This window comes from Schistocerca americana, chromosome 1 (genome assembly GCF_021461395.2).
Source record: "Schistocerca americana isolate TAMUIC-IGC-003095 chromosome 1, iqSchAmer2.1, whole genome shotgun sequence".
NCBI lineage: Eukaryota > Metazoa > Arthropoda > Insecta > Orthoptera > Acrididae > Schistocerca > Schistocerca americana.
Window position 1 is genome coordinate 84,127,760 of NC_060119.1, and position 20,774 is coordinate 84,148,533.

Genomic DNA, 20,774 nt, shown 5'->3' on the forward strand with positions numbered 1-20,774 from the left:
ATGACAGACATCTTATCCGCATGGCTGTAACGGATCGTGCAGCCACGTCTCGATCCCTGAGTCAACAGATGGGGACGTTTGCAAGACAACAGCCATCTGCACGAACAGTTCAACGACGTTTGCAGCAGCATGGACTATTAGCTCGGAGGACATGGGTTGCGGTTACCCTTGACGCTGCATCACAGACAGAAGCGCCTGCGATGGTGTACTGAACGAAGAACCTGGGTGCACCAATGGCAAAACGTCATATTTTCGGATGAATGCAGGTTATGTTTACAGCATCATGATGGCCGCGTCCTTGTTTGGTGACATCGCGGTGTACGCACATTGGAAGCGTGTATTCGTCACCGCCATACTGGCGTATCACGCAGCGCGATGGTATGGGGTGCCATTGGTTACACGTCCTGGTCACCTCTTGTTCGCATTGACGGCACTTTGAACAGTGGACGTTATATTTCAGATGTGTTACGGCCCGTGGCTCTACCCTTCATTCGGTCCCTGTTAAACCCTACATTTTAGCAGGATAATGCACGACCGCATGTAGCAGGTCCTGTACGGGCCTTTCTGGATGCAGAAAATGTTGTACTTCTGCCCTGGCCAGCACATTCTCTAGATTTCTCACCAACTGAAAACGTTTGGTCAATGGTGCCCGAGCAACTGACTCTTCACAATACGCCACTCACTACTCTTGACGAACCGTGGCATCGTGTTGCAGCTGCATGGGCAGCTGTACCTGTATACGCCATCCAAGCTCTGACTCAATGCCCAGGCGTATCAAGGCCGTTATTACGGCCAGAGGTGGTTGTTCTGGGTACTGATTTCTCAGGATCTATGCACCCAAACTGCGTGAAAGTGTAATCACATGTGAGTTCTAGTATAATACATTTGTCCAATGAATACCCGTTTATCATCTGCATTTCTTCTTGGTGTAGCAATTTTACTGGACAGCAGTGTATATCAACGCCCTTCAGCAGCTGAAGGCATTAATACATAATTCTGAAGTTCAGCTATCGTGCTGGTCTTGCAGAGCGCGTTGAGTTTCAGGGGCAGTATGTGGGCGAGGATTATCCTCCGGGAAAACACACCTTTCTGTTGCAAGGACGGAAAAGGAACGGGTCTAAAAACAAGCTGCATCTAGCAACCGATGATTAGAGTCCCCTTCAGAAGCACCAAAGCTGAACGGTAGTTGTAGCTTATCGCACCCCAGCCCATAAGGCATGCAGCGAGGTCAGTGCTTCGTGGAGGAATGCGCTCTGCGAGACAGCGCTCCTCAGGTCTGTGTCGTAAGCGCAAATGACCATCACATTCGTACAGGCTGAATACGTTTTTCTGCTATCATCGTTGAAGACTACGGCGTCATTCCATTCATCAAGTGATCCTATGACGGCACCAGTCGAGCCGTGCGCGTCGAAGCAGTGGGCTAAGTGGAAGCTGAGCAAGAGGCTTGCGTGCCCGCAGTCCCACTGATAATAAGCGGTTCGCAACAGTTGGTGCTGACACGTCTGGGCTCACAAGCCCTCTTATCTGTGCTGCTGTAGCTGTACCATCTGCCACTGCTGTCCTTAACAATACTCGTTCCTGGCGGGCATGCGTTGACGTCCAGAACATTGCCTGCGAGTGCGAGAATGTTCCCGTAACCGCTGATAACAGCATCTACTCTACACCGATACTCTGCAAATCACACATAAGTGCCTGGCGGAGGGTTCATCGAACTACCTTCACAGTAACTCTCTATTCTTCCACTCTCAACAGCGCGCGCAAGAAGCGAACACCTATATCGTTCCATGTAAGCTCTGATTTCCCTTATTTAGTTTTGATGGTCGTTTCTATCTATGTAGGTCGGCGTCAGCAAAATACTTTCGCATTCGGAGGAGAAATTCGTGATTGAAATTTCGGGAGAAGATCCCGCCGCAACGAGAAACGCCTTTGTTTTAATGATGTCCAGCTCAAATCCTGTATCATGTCCTTGACATTCTCTCCCCTATTTCCCGATAATACAAAAAGTGCTGTTCTTCTCCGAACTTTCTCGAAGTACTCCATAAACCTGCAGCAGTACTCCAAAAAGAAGGGACGAAGTAGTGTAGAAAAGTAGTGTAGACAGTCTCTTTAGTAGATCTGTTGCATCTTCTAAACGTTCTGCCAATAAACTGCAGTCTTTGGTTCGCCTTCCCGACAACATTTTCCTGTGTTATTTCCAATTTAAGTCGTTCGTAACTGTAATTCAGATATATTTCGTCAGATTTACAGGATTTAGATTTGATTAATTTATCGTATAACTAAAGTTTAACCGATTCCTTTTAACACTCATGTGGATGACTTCATGCGTTTCATTATTTATGGTCAATTGCCAATTTTCGCACAATACATATATCTTTGCTAAACGGTTTTGCAATTTATTTTGATCATCTGACGCTCCAGTAGGCGATAAACGACAGCATCAACTGCAAACAACCTGAGACGGCTGCTCAGATTGTCTCCTAAATCGTTTATATAGATAAGGAACAGCAGAGGGCCTACAACACTACCTTCGGCACTGCCAGAAATCACTTCTGTTCTACTCGATGACTTTCTGCAATTTATTACGAGCTGCAACCTGTCTGACAAGAAGTCAGATTGAAATCCTATGTCAATACCACACAGCACTTCGTGTGAGTAAAAAGCTAGTTGTGCTACACAAGAACGATGTTGTCTAAATCCGTGTTCACTGTTTGTCAAAATATGGTCCCAATGGCTCTAAGCACTATGGGGCTTAACACCTGAGGTCATCAATCCCCTAGACTTAGAACTACTTAAACCTAACTAACCTAAGGACATCACACACATCCATGCCCGAGGCAGGATTCGAAGCTGCTACTTTAGCAGCAGCGCGGTTCCGCACTGAAGCGCCAAGAAGCGCTCGGAAACAGCGGTCGGCCACTGTTTGTCAAAATACCGTTCTGTTGAAGGTAACTGATAATGTCCGAACACATTATGTGCTCCAGAATCCTGCTGCACATCGACGTTAATGATATGAGCCTGTCAGTCGATTACTCATATTTCCTTTCTTAAATACTGGTGTGACCTGTTCACCTTCCAGACTTTGGGTACGGATCTTTCGTCGAGCAAGCGGCTGTATATGATTGTTCAGTATGGAGCTATTGCATCAGCATATTCTGAAAGGAACATCGGTATACGGTCTGGATCGGATGACTTATTTTTATTGATTTAATTTGCTTCACTACTCCGAGAATATCTACTTCTAAGTTACTCAAGTTGCCAGCTCTTCCTGATTCGAATATTGTAATATTTTCCACGTCTCCTTTGGTGAAGGAACTTCAGCAGGCTGTGTTTAGTAATTCTGCTTTAGCAGCACTTGCTATCTGGCAGAAAAGGCATTGATTGTGCTTTGCCGTAGCATACTTTACATACGACCAGAATCTCTTTAGGTTTTCTGCCAGGTTGCACAACTGAGGCAGCATGTCCAAATTCTGTTGCAGTTCTCCGAATGGACCATCCCGCCACTCGCAAGGCCACAATTTGACCATTTTCAAACTCAAACAGTTGGCGGTAGGAAGCATGTGTACGTCTCTGTGGCATGATTGTGTGCTTGCTTCGCACTTTCGAGCCACACTAAGCCTTCTGGCTGTGAGCATTCCCTATTAGAGGCTAGACATAGATGGCGCTGTAATAACTATGCTACTACGCACTCTGTTCGCGGACGACGCTGCAGCCATTATCAGCACATCTACTGCCCCCACGTGGCGTATGTCAGTATCGGGTCAAAATGGACGGCACTTTTCAAGGTGTACTAATTTTTTGCCGGCAGTGAATTAAGTAATGATATTGCGTGTCAGATTAGTAGTATGAATTGTTAAAGTCAGAAATATCCATTTACTGAAAATCAACTAAGTGCCAAGGTAGTTTCAGTTCTATTACCAGTAGTCTGTTTGAATGAATCTCGAAATACAAATCAGTCCACGTATGTATGACGCAAATGCACATAAAAAGATTTTTCTTCTTTGCTAAGTACTCTTTGCCCTTCAGTTCTGTTGAATATTACATTTATGATTTCAGAATCCTCCGCTCCAGTTTTTAGAATATTAACATTTTTCCAAGTTTCCAATTCGCTGATGATATATATCACTCCTACTACTCTGTGATTCCTTGCTTTTATGCGTACCATAGTTACCTTCGAGATCTGAAAACTTTTCTTGTTAGTCAAGAATCTACAGCACAGTGAATATTAATGACATTCAGTTAAGCCAACGACTTCAAATTTGTTAGCGTATGTAGCAGATCTTACAATGTCTTGCAGGACTTCAGGTGCAAATGCACGCGCACGCTCTGCCTCTTCTCACTCAGCGCAATGTCCCTATTGCACAGCAAGTAGCTGTGGCCGGATACTAAGATCTTATGTTCAGTGATGTCAGGACTCCAAGTGATTCAAGATAAAAAATCATCCTGTTTTTATTCAAGTCAGCTATTGATACTTAGCAGACCTCTGGGTAAACAGGTGGGCAACGTAGCAAAGCTTCCACCTTGCGATGAATGAATTAAAATAAACTAATCACTGTGGCACATAGTCTTGGGTGCACTGGCAATTTTACGTAGATGCGCTGTAACGCATCAACTAATTCATTTAAAACGGCACATACCAGGTTTTTGCGTTACACTCTTCAGTTGGTGTTTCACTGACCGTTAGAGCAGATGCCTGTTTACCTCCTGTCTTCTGTATCTATCTAACTAACCCCACCGGAATTATTTTCCGCTGGGTCGATGTTTCTAACACGCTGTTATAATCAGTGACATTCAGTGTGGCTTTATGCATTGCTGCTACGTCGCTACGATGATTTCCATGTCCTTAAATACATGGAATCCATTTTATGTATTGTTCCAATTAATGTAAGAAATAACAAGTTGACCGTTACCAATCAGTTTTCATTTATTTCACAATACATTTCAAAGTTTTAAACCTCCATCAACAGGTGGATTTGTATGTTTTCCTCGTGATGGCTGGGTGTTGTGTGCTGTCCTTAGGTTAGTTAGGTTTAAGTAGTTCTAAGTTCTAGGGGACTGATGACCATAGATGTTAAGTCCCATAGTGCTCAGAGCCATTTGAACCATTTTTGTATGTTTTAATACGACATGTGTGTGTTATGTTACGACTTTGGGATAATCTGTGGCACCCTCTCCAATAGTCACAGGCTCCTTTCTCTATCGTAATACATCACGTATAAACGGTCACACTTTGTAAACAAAAATTTTGTCTAGAAATAAAAGTAAGAAGAACCTTGTCCATATAACACAATCAGTTCTACGTGATATCCAGTCTAAACTTATAAATCACTGTAATGATCGCGGAGTCTGATCAGAAAATCTCGAGCGCCACAAATATTAAACATTAATTCACTATACTTACTTTCATGTCCTTTATGTTCAAATTAATATATTCCAAAGCAAAATTATACTTAAAATAACTTTCCTGAATGAAAGTAACCAATCATAATTGACCAGCGGAAAAATGCTCCATCCGAGAACAAAAGATGCAGGTGTGTTCCTGTTTATTTAAAAGACCCTGATTAAAAAGTGGGATACCAACTGCCTCATTCTACCTTCATCAGCACCTTTAAATTTTAGCATGCAAACGTTCCCACTTGTCTTAACATGAAACTCACCTCAAACTGACACAAGCTCCCCTAACTGCAACTCACTCACACACACTAGACCATCGCTGTAAGTCGCTCACACCGTCTACACCCAGTTGCCCTTTCTTGTTCACTCATTCAGTCCAACTCATTGTCACTATCTCTTCGTGTCGCTCTGTCGTTGTCTCCTGTCTCACAGTAACATTCACCTTCGTTCTATCCTACTGCTACAGTCTCCCCTCACTGTCACCGTGCCCCTCTTGCTCTCTCTTACTATTTGTATGTCATTGGACATACAGGGTTATTACAAATGATTGAAGCGATTTCACAGCTCTACAATAACTTTATTACTTGAGATATTTTCACAATGCTTTGCACACACATACAAAAACTCAAAAAGTTTTTGTAGGCGTTCACAAATGTTCGATTTGTGCCCCTTTAGTGATTCAGCAGACATCAAGCCGATAATCAAGTTGCTCCCACACTCGGCGCAGCATGTCCCCATCAATGAGTTCGAAAGCATCGTTGATGCGAGCTCGCAGTTCTGGCACGTTTCTTGGTAGAGGAGGTTTAAACACTGAATCTTTCACATAAGCCCACAGAAAGAAATCGCATGGGGTTAAGTCGGGAGAGCGTGGAGGCCATGACATGAATTGCTGATCATGATATCCACCACGACCGATCCATCGGTTTTCCAATCTCCTGTTTAGGAAATGCCGAACATCATGATGGAAGTGGAGTGGAGCACCATCCTGTTGAAAGATGAAGTCGGCGCTGTCGGTCTCCAGTTGTGGCATGAGCCAATTTTCCAGCATGTCCAGATACACGTGTCCTGTAACGTTTTTTTCGCAGAAGAAAAAGGGGCCGTAAACTTTAAACCGTGAGATTGCACAAAACACGTTAACTTTTGGTGAATTGCGAATTTGCTGCACGAATGCGTGAGGATTCTCTACCGCCCAGATTCGCACATTGTGTCTGTTCACTTCACCATTAAGAAAAAATGTTGCTTCATCACTGAAAACAAGTTTCGCACTGAACGCATCCTCTTCCATGAGCTGTTGCAACCGCGCCGAAAATTCAAAGCGTTTGACTTTGTCATCGGGTGTCAGGGCTTGTAGCAATTGTAAACGGTAAGGCTTCTGCTTTAGCCTTTTCCGTAAGATTTTCCAAACCATCGGCTGTGGTACGTTTAGCTCCCTGCTTGCTTTATTCGTCGACTTCCGCGGGCTACGCGTGAAACTTGCCCGCACGCGTTCAACCGTTTCTTCGCTCACTGCAGGCCGACCCGTTGATTTCCCCTTACAGAGGCATCCAGAAGCTTTAAACTGCGCATCCCATCGCCGAATGGAGCTAGCAGTTGGTGGATCTTTGTTGAACTTCGTCCTGAAGTGTCGTTGCACTGTTATGACTGACTGATGTGAGTGCATTTCAAGCACGACATACGCTTTCTCGGCTCCTGTCGCCATTTTGTCTCACTGCGCTCTCGAGCAGAAACCTGAAGTGCGGCTTCAGCCGAACAAAACTTTATGAGTTTTTCTACGTATCTGTAGTGTGTCGTGACCATATGTCAATGAATGGAGCTACAGTGAATTTATGAAATCGCTTCAATCATTTGTAATAGCCCTGTATAAATGGATACACTGCGCTCTGCAAAGACTCGCCATTTTACACACAAAAGGAACACCATGTATAAGAGAATACAAACAGCTAAGAAGCATACAGAAAACACACACAAAGATAAAATGTAAACAAAATTCAAATTTGGTGCCGAACTGACTGGTGAACAAATGAACACACACTGGGCTGGGACACACAACAACCACAATTACACTGTGTTTTGGTGAAGTGCAAAGTGCTTTTCCGACCTTATTTGTGAAAATACATGCTATATTTACGTGTGCATCACAGTACCTGACCATGATGCTGAGAATAAATGGGCTTGCCACACGCAATCGTAAGTAAAAACGAATATAGGTGGGAAATATCGAGTCAAACTAAATTACGTTTAGATGATAGGTTAACTCCCAACAAAATTTCTCATCCACTTCTTTTGGTTGCAGATGACAAGCTACCTGTTATAAATAATACACAAGTGGTCCAGAAAAATCGTGCATACCAAGTATAAAGGTATTAACGAAAGGAAATGAATTATTGTATGAACTAAATATCCACATAATTTTGTAATAATTTAGTAGATATGTTCACAATACACATTAAATAAAACGGAAACCCATTGATGATGACACAGTGGTGCTGAAACATGTTTGGAAACTTGGAAGAAACGGTGTTTCGCATAACTGGCGGACCTTACATCCTACGTTCTTTCCTTCATATTGCTGCTGTCTCTTCTCACCATTTCTAGCTTGCTCTCCCTCGTTGTCATTGTCATATACTCTGTCCATCACTATCACTGGCTCTCACCCACTTCCGCTTTCTGTTTCTCTCTCGAGTCCTCCCCGCCTGGCACTGTCTCCCTCACTCTTTTCCTGGCACTGTTCTAGCACTGTCAGCTATGTTCCACTGGCGCTGTGTGTCTCTCTTTGTATCACACTGGCAATGTCTCCTTTGATCTTTCTATAACACAACCAATGGGTACTACCTTCCAGTATTTATTACTTTTCCGTCTCTTTTCCACTGCCATTTTCTTCCTCCCTTTCAGTTCAAAAAAGTGCGAGTACATTCGGATGCCAAAATTTTGGGGAGAATTTTAAAGGTGCTGAGGAAGGTAGAATGAAGCAGCTTTCAGAGTCTTTTAAATAAACAAGAACATAATCGCATTTTTGAGCTCCTATAGGAGCATATTTCCGCTGGTTCCCTTCTTTTCTCTGCTGCAAGTAGGGCAGGCAAGTCATTTGAAAAGACATGTATCGGTCAGTAAAATTTAGAACATTTTCCTTTGTGAAATTGAAATAACGCAAAGCTAATTTTAGGCGTCACACCGGATTTTAGTTGCAAAAAATTTTGCATGTCCTTCTTTACTCTAACATGGAGTTCCCAGATGATAACGGAGACACTTTACAGCATATTTCTCCGTGGTACGTTTCTCTATAAACTAGGTTTTCGCCTCACGCCGGGCATTACGTGCGTATTTACGTGCACAGGTAGGGTAAATTTTGACCACTCTAGCTCGGAAGCGATAAAGAGGGCAAAGAAATTCTCACGGCTGTTGCAGATGGGGTGGGATCTTAGAAATATATCGTAATAATTTCAGCCATTTCCTGTGCATAACTGTCTTGAAATCTTTAGCAGGGTTTTGGTCCACTGGTGATGGTGAAAATGTAGTAAAACCACCACTTTTGTGGAGTTTTCTGGGGAACCGCTCATGAACTAATGGTACCTTCATAAGTCCTATCAAGTACACCGTAGACCACATCAAATTCAAAAAGAACTAACCGATTTACTCCATTTGCCTAAGTAGGAAGAAGTGAGCAATATTAATAAGTAGCAGTACTTTATGATAGTGACGCTAATACCGTCCTTCTGTTAGGCATATAAATGGTCCCTAGCCTAATATCCAAAACACTTTTACCTACCTTCTTATCATCAATTGAACCCGGAACATCCCATTTTCGTGTGCAGCGTAATGGAACATAATAGATACGGTAGATACGGTTGCTGTAGCATGCATACCGATACGTGCTCAAATAATGAAGATTGACTGATGACATTTCCAAAGCCAGTCGTAACAATAGCCGTCCTGTTTCCCGTCTGCCTGAGAAGGGAGCATTTTCGTGATTTTCCGCCAATATTCATAACAGCGTTCCTATTTTTGTTAACTTTTATGCATTAAAATGTAATAAATGAAATTGTACTTAGAAATTAATAGGCAAGTCCCTCAGTATTCTGAATTTGATCACTCGAGCACTTAAATATGCATCATGGCGCCAAATCTGATACCGGACTTGCTTCAGTGTGCCGTCGCTCAAGGACAGAAGTAGCCTACATGTCAGAGCTCTCCCACGCTCCGGGTCCACGTGACGTATCCATCTGTCACTAGTGGACCGTCTGTCACTCGTGGAGTGGGAAACCCGTCACTCTACCGGCTCGCACAGCTACCGCTGCGAATATATCTCTATATGAAGCGATAAACCGTGCCCCATTACGTGGCATAGTACAGGACGGCGGATTGTATCGTCTTTAAATTCTAGCGCTGGTGGCAACAACTGTCGCGCCACTGCTTATGCGAATTTGAGTCGAAACAGCAATGTGTTTCGGACTGGCAACGTGTTATATGTTTAATTTTTGTGTCATTCATACCACTGTTGACAAACTGCATGTTGCGGGCCAGACCTGAGAATACTCTGCACGGCAGGACAAGCCAGTACTCCATACAAAGTATAAAAATGGCTGTGTATATATATATATATATATATATATATATATATATATATATATATATATATATATATATATGTGTGTGTGTGTGTGTGTGTGTGTGTGTACGTAGGTTTCACGTCTCCTACTAAACCATCGATTTCAACCGAACTTGGTACACATATAATTTACTGTCTGAAACCTATCAAAGGGGAGGCAGTGGAGGTGGTAAAGCAGTGTAGCCCGCGACGAGAGAATACTTATACTTTAGTGATCCAGCATTTTAGAATGAGAACACTTAGAGGCTTGCAACACATAATTTCAAATCTTTACGAAATTTTTTTCTCTTTTACAACCCCCAGAAAATGATGAAAGGAAAAACAAATTGTTGTTTACTACATAATCGTTGCTCCTGCAGTAAAACTGCCACATGAAGAATGACGTTTTAGTTTATTATTTCTTTATTGGTAACTGTATTCGTGACACATATACCAGTAAATGTAACAGAAGAACTACATCAGTGTATGACACTTGGTTCAGGAGATACGACGTGATAAACAACGTTTACCTGAAAACTTACCATATTGTGTTAGACGTGTAAATTTATTACATCATTGCTACTAAATCTGTTAGCAACACTTTTTGCAGACAATATCCGCATTTGACTCTGGATGTGCCTACAAAACTGTATCATTGTACGACACATAGTTCAGGAGATAAGACGCCATAAATATTAAGCTGCGTGAAATGAAACAGCAGGCCGAAACTCGTTACACATGCAGGTGAAATATGTGTAAAACTATGCGTTAAATATGTTAAATATGTGTGAAATAAGTCTGACGTGCACGTATGTGAGCAAATTTCATTGTAAACAGCTGCAACAGTTTCGGTCAAACTAGGTACACATGTTAGTTACAATGTGGAAAAAAATGCAGTAGAGATGAGAGTGATAAAGTGGAGAGAGAAGGCAGGACGTGGAGGCAGGCACAGACAGGAGGACGAGGAGGAGGAGAGGGTGAAGAGAGACAGGAGAGGTGAAATATGGATAGAAAGGGGGAGCGGAGGAATGGACACACAGGCAGCGGCATGGGGAAGGAGGAGATCCGGACAGTGCAGAGCACTTTTTCCTCTGTAGTCCTTTGTTTCATACAATTTCTATGCAGTGTACAGGGTGGTCCATTGATAGTGACCGAGCCAAATATCTAGCGAAATAAGCATCAAACGAAAAAACTACAAAGAACGAAACTCGTCTAGCTTCAAGAGGAAAAACAGATGGCGCTATTGTTGGCCCTCTAGATGGCGCTGCCATAGGTCAAACGAATATCAACTGCGTTTTTTTTAAAAATAGGAACCCCCATTTTTATTACATATTCGAGTAGTACGTAAAGAAATATGAATGTTTTAGTTGGACCACTTTTTTCGCTTCGTGATAGATGGCACAAACGTATAAGCACGTGGTATCACGTAACATTCCTCCAGTGCGGACGGTATTTGCTTCGTGATACATTACCCGTGTTAAAATGGACCGTTTACCAATTGCGGAAAAGGTCGATATCGTGTTGATGTATGGCTATTGTGATCAAAATGCCAAACGGGCGTGTGCTATGTATGCTGCTCGGTATCCTGGACGACATCATCCAAGTGTCCGGACCGTTCGCCGGATAGTTACGTTGTTTAAGGAATCAGGAAGTGTTCAGCCACATGTGAAACGTCAACAACGACCCGCAACAAATGAGGATGCCCAAGAAGGTGTTTTAGCTGCTGTCGCGACTAATCCGCACACCAGTAGCTGACAAATTGCTCGAGAATCGGGAATCTCAAAAACGTCGGTGTTGAAAATGCTACATCAACATCGATTGCACCCGTACCATATTTCTATGCAACAGGAATTGCATGGCGCCGCGCGGGATTAGCCGAGCGGTCTTAGGCGCTGCAGTCATGGGCTGTGCGGCTGCTCCCGGCGGAGGTTCGAGTCCTCCCTCGGGCATGGGTGTGTGTGTTTGTCCTTAGGATAATTTTGGTAAAGTAGTGTGTAAGCTTAGGGACTGATGACCTTAATAGTTAAGTCCCATAAGATTTCACACACATTTGAACATTTTTGAACAATTGCATGGCGACGACTTTGAACTTCGTGTACAGTTCTGCCACTGGCACAAAAGAAATTACGGGACGATGACAGATTTTTTTCACACATTCTATTTAGTGACGAAGCGTCATTCACCAACAGCGGCAACGTAAACCGGCATAATATGCACTATTGGGCAACCGAAAATCCACGATGGCTGCGACAAACGGAACACCTGCGACTTTGGCAGGTTAATGCGGCTTTATGGGAGGAAGGATAATTGGCCCCCATTTTATCGATGGCAATCTAAATGGTGCAATGTATGCTGATTTCTTACGTAGTGTTCTACCGATGTTTCACTGCACAACAGAATGGCGGTGTACTTACAACATGGATGTCCGGCACATAGCTCGCATGCGGTTAAAGCGTTATTGAATAACATATTTCATGACAGGTGGTTTGGTCGTCGAAGCAGCATACCATGACCCGCACGTTCACCGGATCTTACGTCCCCGGATTTCTTTCTGTTGAGAAAGTTGAATGATCTTTGCTATCGTGATCCACCGACAACGCCTGACAATATGCGTCAGCGCATTGTCAATGCATGTGCGAACATTACGGAAGGCGAACTACTTGCTGTTGAGAGGAACGTCGGTACACGTGTCGCCAAATGAACTGAGGTTGACGGACGTCATTTTGAGCATTTATTGCTTAATGTGGTTTCTACAGGTAATCACGCTGTAACAGCATGCGTTCTCAGAAATGATAAGTTCACAAAGGTACATGCATCACATTGGAACAACCGAAATAAAATGTTCAAACGTACCTACGTTCTGTATTTTAATTTAAAAAACATACCTGTTACCAGCTGTTCGTCTAAAATTGTGAGCCATATGTTTGTGACTATTACAGCGCCATCTATCACAAAGCGAAAAAAGTGGCCCAACTAAAACATTCATATTTCTTTACGTACTACGCGAACATGTAGTAAAAAATAGGGGTTCCTGTTTAAAGAAACGCAGTTGATATCCGTTTGACCTAAGGCAGCGGCATCTAGCGGGCCAACCATAACGCCATCTGCTTTCCTCCTTCAAGCCAGACGAGTTTTGTTCTTTGTAGTTTTTTCGTTTGACGCTTATTTCGTGAGATATTTGGCCCGGTCACGATCAATGGATCACCCTGTATATCCTAGACTTTTTCCTCTCTCTGATCACTTCCAACAATCTTCTTTCTTCGCCTGTTTTCTTCATTACTTATTCATTCTTAAACCTGTAAGTTCACTTCCACACTTGAAACTACTGCCATTACTATATCTACCATGCATAGTTCAGAGTGGCTCAGAAAAAAACACATCTGCACATAAAATGTACTGCTATGAAACGATTGCATTAAGCATAGGACAGTATTCCTAAATATTGACGTTTGGAAAGTAAGTCGAGGAATAAGTCAAAATAGGTACCCAGCAAATACAAGACTTAACAAAGGAAATGAAGCTCCTGCATGATTCCGTGACCATTGTGGATATTTTGTGAATGAAACCGTCCAGATCGCTTATTAAAATTTCTTTATTCACTGCGTCGTTTCGGTTACTGCCATCATCAGCTATCAGGAAGTTTAGAGCTTACAAAAGAAAGTTCTGTATCAGTACTGCAAGATGACGACGTCGAGAAATTTGATAGGATAACCAGCAAATAGAAGTCGCCCAAACAGTTGATCAGTGATCCATACTAGAGCCGAAACGGAAGCTACGCAGAGATGTCAGAAATACTGAACTCTGTGTTCCGGAATTTTATCATTGCGAAATGTGACTAAGTGAGATCCTTTACTGTCCGATTACACAATAGGTAAAGTAATGCACGTAGACAGTCCTTCTGTGGAGAGCTAGCACTAGCATTCGCATTCGCAAGCGTAGCCAGGTCTCCCTGCTGGCGAAGGCGATATGCCATGAAGTGACCGGATTCCATTCATTACGCCGACCGCGACTCACACGCTCAAAGGAAGATATTTTTAGGGCGGGCGCTGAGTTCGGCTCGGTCACGCTTTACTGCATTCGCGCACACTTTCGAGTCAACAGTATTGGAAGACATGCAGAGAGCGACGAACTGCCGCCTAGAGAATTCGTTGCAGCAGCGACAAGAGAAACTGGGAAGGAAAGTTAATTTTGAAGTGCTCGGAATGTGAGGCGTCCCCGCAACACTATGGTGATGAAAATAAAGAGAAAAATTGATTAAGAGAAAGAGAAAGGACAGGGAGAATGCTCTTGGTACTGGCGGGCAGAAATCGTGCACGCAGCCAATGCTGACGGTGCTAACAAAAGCCCTGGAGTTCAGCGGACAATGGAATTGGAAAATGAGATTGGAGGACATTCTACGATATGTTTTTCATCTGAGGCTGAGGGAGACGCCTAGGAGCCAAGCCACGGGGATTAGCCGATATTCGTCTTCGGAGCATAACTGCCACACGCCAGAAGTTGTCTTACCCAATCGGTCGAGCGCGAGTATAATAAACTAACGGAAAAAACCGGAACAGGAAGAAACAAGTCATGTAGAGTAATGAAATTTGGAGAATACACGTGTCGAGGTAACATATTTAAATCATTAACGTTGCAGGATCACAGTTTAATGTAAGTCTGAGAAAGCCTATTGCAAATGTGAAATGCTAGTACATTAATAACCGAAGTAACCGTCAGAATGTTTAATGCAAGCATGAAAGCGTCCATGCATTGCGCTGAACAGGTGCCCGACGTCAGTCTAAGAGTTGGAGTTCCATGCCTTTTGCACTGATGATGACGATGACGATGAAGTCCCATACTCCGTGACAGAGCACAGGGTAACGTTGTGGGAGCCCCCGCCGCCGTACTAGGCAAAGTCCTAGTGGAGGTGACTTGCCATTGCCTTCCACCGACCGTAATGGGGATCAATGATGATTAAGAAGACAAAAAAAAATGGCTCTGAGCACTATGGGACTTAACATCTAAGGTCATCAGTCCCCTAGAACTTAGAACTACTTAAACCTAACTAACCTAAGGACATCACACACATCCATGCCCGAGGCAGGATTCGAACCTGCGACCGTAGCAGTCGCGCGGTTCCGGACTGAGCGCCTAGAACCGCTAGACCACCGCGGCCGGCAAGAAGACAACACCACCCAGTCATCTCGAGGCAGGGAAAATCCCTGACCCCCGCCGGGAATTGAACCCGGCACCCCGTGCTCGGGAACCGAGAACGCTACTGCGAGACCACGAGCAGCGGACGGTCTGTCAATACAGGGAGGTTCATGCTGGTTGCGGATGACGATGGAGTTACCTCCCAGTGATGTCGTTATGTTCTCGTTTGGAGACATATCTGATTAGGAAACAGTCAGTGCAACATCACGACACTCTGTAGGCCATGTTGTGTTAAAACACCAGTACGTGGGTGAGCGTTATCCTGTTGGAAAATACCCCTTGGAATGCTGTTCGTGAGTGGGAGCAAAACAGGTCAAATCACCACACTGACGTGCAAATTTGTTTTTGCACGGGAGTGCTCCTGCTGTAATATCCCCAGGTGTAGACCGAATGTGTCTAGGCCGCAGACAGGTTGGTTGCAGGTACTCACCTGACCTCCTGCTAATCAACACACGGCCACAAAGTAGAACCGACTTTGTTCATAAAATACAGGAGACCTCCACGCCACCCTCCAATCAGCTCTCGCTTAAAACCGCTGAGATCGGCAAACTGAGGTGGTATGGGTTCAGTGGAATACACTCTGAAGGGAGTCTATCTCGGTGTTGTCCTTGAAGTAACCGATTTCTAACAGTTCGTTGTGTCACTGTGATGTCAATTGCTGGTCGAATTGCTTTTGCAGATGTAGCGCGACGCGCCACAGCCAAATGCTGAACACAGTGGCCTTCCCTCTAGGTCATGGCCATGCAACGTGGCCGTCCGGATTCCGATCTTCTTGCTGTTGCACCTTCATGTGACCACCGTTGCCAGCAATCATGTACAGGGCTTACAACCCCGCCGAATTTTTCTGTAATGTCACGGAAGGAACATCCAGCTTCTCGAAACCCATTTACACGACCTCATTCAAACTTGGTGAGCTGTTGATAAATTGCTTCGTCGTTGTCTTAAAGGCATTCTTGAGTAACAATTCACTATGTCCAGTCTGCAAGGTAACTGTGGCCCTCGACTGTTACGGCGCGAATTTAAAGACAAGCTGATATGCATCCTCATAGTGGCGCCACAAGGGCTAGTGTTATCCAACTGGTGCCAAATCTCAAAAGCTGTCACCTTTTGGATGTGGAGACACGCCTACCAGCTTTCGTTTCTCTCACAACTCCTTCTTCGTGTTGCGATTTCTTTTCGTTTACTGTGTATACTTATTGAGAAAGACCTGGGCCAAGTATCCGCAGCAGTCTTCTTCACGCACGCCAAACAGTGCAGTGAACTGCCAACGAAGATCAAGCTCTGGTGTTTCATTCAATTGCGTAATTAACTGTTTATGGAGTTATGCAGCGTAAGTGTTTTCTACCGGTAGTAAGAATATGTAGTGCTTAAACTACGTCTGGTGTCTACGGCAGGAGGCGATACGTAACGGCGGAGAGCTTGTGATACACTTAAGGAGGAACAACAGGTTGAAGGGCGAAAGTATTGCTCAAACTCAGGATTTTTTTTCTCCGTACTGGAATGTAGTAGACCAATGGGGTTTACTGCAATGAGTAAAGCATACATTGAAGTTTTTATTGGTACTTTTTGCTGATAAATATTAACATCTTCATTGTGTAATTGGGATTTTTCCGAGGCAGATCTAACTCCGGTTGTGGCCATCGGAATCAAGAAATTAATATAGCACCCTCATCCTTGCTGTAATTTTAGTTCATCGTAGGGATTTGAAAAAAAATGGCGAAATTATAGATATTTGAAAAATGACCACTTCTCGGGCCCCTCATTTTTGCCGAAAAAAACAACATTAAAAAAAATCGGCTACGATGAACTAAAGAGAATTCAATTTGCTACAAGGGAGACAAAAAATCATTGAAACCGGATGGAAATTTTAGCATGCGCGACGACGATGCCGAAAGACATGGTTTTGAGAAGAACGCGTTTAAAGTTTGACAAGTATTTATGACATTATTTAAAAAAAGGACAAAGCTTAAGCTTAGGGGGTATCATTGATGCCTGGTCCATAATAACTATAGCCCCGGCTAGTGGATGGCCGCTTTCTGCTACTTTGACCTGATAAGCACTCATTTTTGTCCTCAAAGGCCTTTTCGTTGTTGAGCGCATCGCCGCTGGCGCCTCTACCTTCAAAGAATCGACGCGTTTTGTTACGGAGTGAAGTCATGCGCCGGCACGCGAGTTGGGAACGATAGAGAAGAGATGGTTGTGAGAAGACTTCAGCCCTTCGCACGCAGGTCGACCCGTCTGCAGGACGACAACGTGACAGCAACGGCTCCTAAGTGAAGAGGATATAAGCGCCGCGACTGACTGGCCACGCCCCAGTTCAACAGCAGCTTCAAGACTACCGACCTGGATAGAAGCGTCAACGCTCGTTACTTCGCTTGTACACTCTATAACACAGACTTACGAATTGTTATACTGAAGAGATTGCTTACCAACGGCCTTGCTGCAGTGGTAACACCTCGTCAGATCACCAAAGTTAAGCGCTGTCGGGCTTGGCTAGTACTTGGATGGGTGACCATCCGAGCGCTGTTGGCAAGCCGGGTGCACTCAGCCCTTTTGAGGCAAACTGACCACATTCCCCTCCATATCCGGATCCAGTGACAGTGCCTGTGAGCTGAGGATGATACGATGGCCAGTCAGTACCCTTGGGCCTTCCTGACCTGTTCAGGGTGGAGTTTATTTTTTTAGTTAGAAGAGAGTGCCTATTTTGTATGTCGCCCTTTGCCTGCGATCTTCTGTATAACTGTCAAAGTTAAGCATTATCATTTACTTTTCTGTAGTAAAACTCTTTAACACGATCTGTTTGAACTGTCTTCTAGTGAACCGAACACGTAGGATTCCTAGACTCCACTTATTTGACGACGTGCATGGAGACATAATATATTTCATTGCCGATTTTGATCTGAAGGGCATGTGCCACGTGCATTAATCCAGCATGGCCCACACTGAATAGACATACGGCCAAATTTGAAGCAATTTTGACAATTTCGTTTCGGCTGGACGTTATTTTGGAGCGTATCTCCAGATGAGGCTATTGACACTTTCATTCACATTTTGAGTACAACCGCCCAAACAATGCTCCAGCATGAAATTTTCACTCTACAGCGGAGTGTGCGCTGATATGAAACTTTCTGGGGGATTAAAACTGTGTGCTGGACCGAGACTCGAACTCGGGACCTTTGGCTGGGGCGTGAGTCGTGCTTGGGTAGCTCAGTTGATAGAGGCAAAGGTCCGGCACACAGTTTCAATCTGCCAGGAAGTTTCAATGCTCCAGCAAATCAGATTTACTCATATCGGTATAAATAGTGGTGACGGCATCGATAACGACTTGTGGCAACCAGTTTCTTAACACCGAGGCGTACCGTGCAAACTCTGCTTCAGTCGCTCACAGAATCGTTATTTTTTCGAGTTCACGCATAATATTGTGTAATAATTCTTCGACGTCCATACATTCCAATTCTGTAACAAAAAATATAAAATCTTTATCGGCCGCCACCCTGTCATTCCCCCTTAAGGCTGTCTCGAGGTCATTGCTATTGTCTTTAGACAGCCAGGAAACGTTACAGTAAGTTCTGTAGCGAGATTCGGAGCGGGCCTGCACTATGCGGGGACGCACCTATGATGAGCGCCTGCGGCAGGCGGCGCGACGTCCTGGCGAAGTGGACCCTGCCGGCGGCCGCCGCCCCCGGGCCGTCGGTGCCCGCCGCCTGAAGCTGCAGCTGCAGCTGCTCCTCGCTGGCTGCGGCGGCCGCGGCGGCGGCGGCGGCGGCCGCGGCGGCCAGCTCGGCCTTGAGCTGCGCCGCGGCGGCCGCCCCCGAGGACTCGAGCACCGAGTGCAGCGCGCCGTCGTACAGCAGGTGCAGCGCCAGCAGCAGCGACACCAACGCCACGCCCGCCAGCGCAGCCGCCACGCGAGGCCGCGACACGCACTCCGCGCACGCACCACTGCCGCCCCCGCCACTGCCGCCCCCGCACCCTTCCGGTGCTGCCCCCGAGCCCGCCGCCGGCCCCAGCAGCGGCTCAGGCGTCGAAGATCCGGACGTCGTCGCCGCTGCCGTCGTCGTCAGGGGCCTCATCGCACCCCACCATCTGAAACACAGCAACACGCACACACTGACATAAGCGAAGGGGAACCGTGCGGCGCGCTTTGATATAGAAGAATGTCGGACAATGCGTTACACTAAGAACGCAAGGGAGCCATTTTGACTGGCATGATTCAGGACGTCGGTAATTGTGACAAGGCGACAGAAGCTAGTAAACATGGATTGCTACATGATACAATAGCGCTTTTTCGTAGTTAAACATCTATCAAAATGGCGTGACTTAACTATTACAACACGTAAAGAGTGTCCAATTTTCGGTAGAAATAATATTCCAAATTCGTCAACTGTGATAAGAATAATCGAAAAATTCGGAAGTACTGCTTCAAATTTTCATGGAGGGAAAACACGACACGACCTCCTATCGATCCTTCATAAGCAAACATCGCCTCATTTCTTCAGATTGTACCTGAGAGTCCAACAACATTGATTACTTATCGTGCACAAGAAATGGGCATTCAGACAGTCACTCTGCGCCATATTCCCACTAAAGATTTGTATCTCTCTGCTTACTAAAATGACTCAACAACTTCTACTGGCATAGCGAAAAAGAGTTCAAAAATTCCATTACTAAATAAGAAGGGAATTCCGATTTTGTGGGCTAAACCATCTTCAACGACGACTCCCATTTTAAGCTGGATGGCTTCGTTGACAGTTTCCGCATTTAGGACTGAGAAAATCCACCAATAGTTGAGAGAAAGAAAAGAATTCCCATCGAGTGAACTGAACTCCGGAGGAATCACTGGATCATTTTTTTTCTGTTAAAACAAGGCAGGTACAGCATCAACAGTAAATGGTGGACAATGTTCCAACGCTGAGGAGGAAGACAATTACTTCGTCTGAGATTTCTGACCATAATAACGAGTGTTTTTGTTCTTTATTGGGACCAATTATTTAGATTTTTCTTATATTTCTGCAGTATTTTGACAATCTGACGCTCGTTCTGAAAAACCAGTTTTGGCACTTAAAATAGATTTATGGTACCCTTTCGTAGTATTTTTAAGGATTACACTATTTTTCACATTTTTTAAAGCTAGAATCGAACTGTTTTCTTTTTTCCATTCGTTTAAATAGGTACTCCATTTTACCACACGGATGGGCAGAACTGCGTGTTGTGCCCCTGACGACTTTACCATTTTTTATTCCAAGATGGTATATTTTAAGGTGAAACCGGTTAGTATCGTGTTGCTGTGTTGCTGAATTTACAAGATCTGAGTAGCCTTAATTTGTAAACGTTGTGGTCGATGAAGCTAATTTATACGGGGTGTTTGCGTAAAAGCGTGCAAAAATGTAAGAAGACATAGAGAATGCTCCACAGAACAATTTAAGGTAGGAAACTGGGGTCGGAGAAACCAGCTTAAGGAGGTATGGAAGTAAACGCGTCTACCATTTTGCCTAGCGTTACTATTTTCCAGCTTATTTACAACTGGCATGCGTAAAAGTTTACACGTACTGTGCTGTTTATTTACATATACGTTTTTTATTTCCTGCAAGGAAATAAGCTGGAG

The 20,774-nt window shown here is 44.4% G+C and overlaps 2 protein-coding genes across 2 annotated transcripts in view; both read right to left on the reverse strand.

Moving 5' to 3' along the window:
• The window catches only part of LOC124548326 (heparan sulfate glucosamine 3-O-sulfotransferase 5-like), a 143,359-nt gene extending 124,504 nt beyond the window's left edge, over window positions 1–18,855 (reverse strand). Inside the window, exon 1 of the mRNA XM_047125167.1 lies at window positions 18,783–18,855. The gene's annotated coding sequence lies outside the window, so the exon portion shown is untranslated. The remainder of the gene's footprint in view (window positions 1–18,782) is intronic.
• On the reverse strand, window positions 18,727–19,242 carry LOC124597888 (homeobox protein Nkx-6.1-like). Its single transcript, XM_047135969.1, has one exon. The coding sequence runs from the start codon at window positions 19,240–19,242 to the stop codon at window positions 18,727–18,729; it is 516 nt and encodes a 171-aa protein (XP_046991925.1).
• Window positions 19,243–20,774: the final 1,532 nt, after the last annotated feature.

What these genes read in the sequence shown, in the direction of transcription:
- LOC124597888 (XM_047135969.1), bottom strand. Translation starts at nt 19,242, where the DNA reads ATGAGGCCCCTGACGACGACGGCAGCGGCGACGACGTCCGGATCTTCG.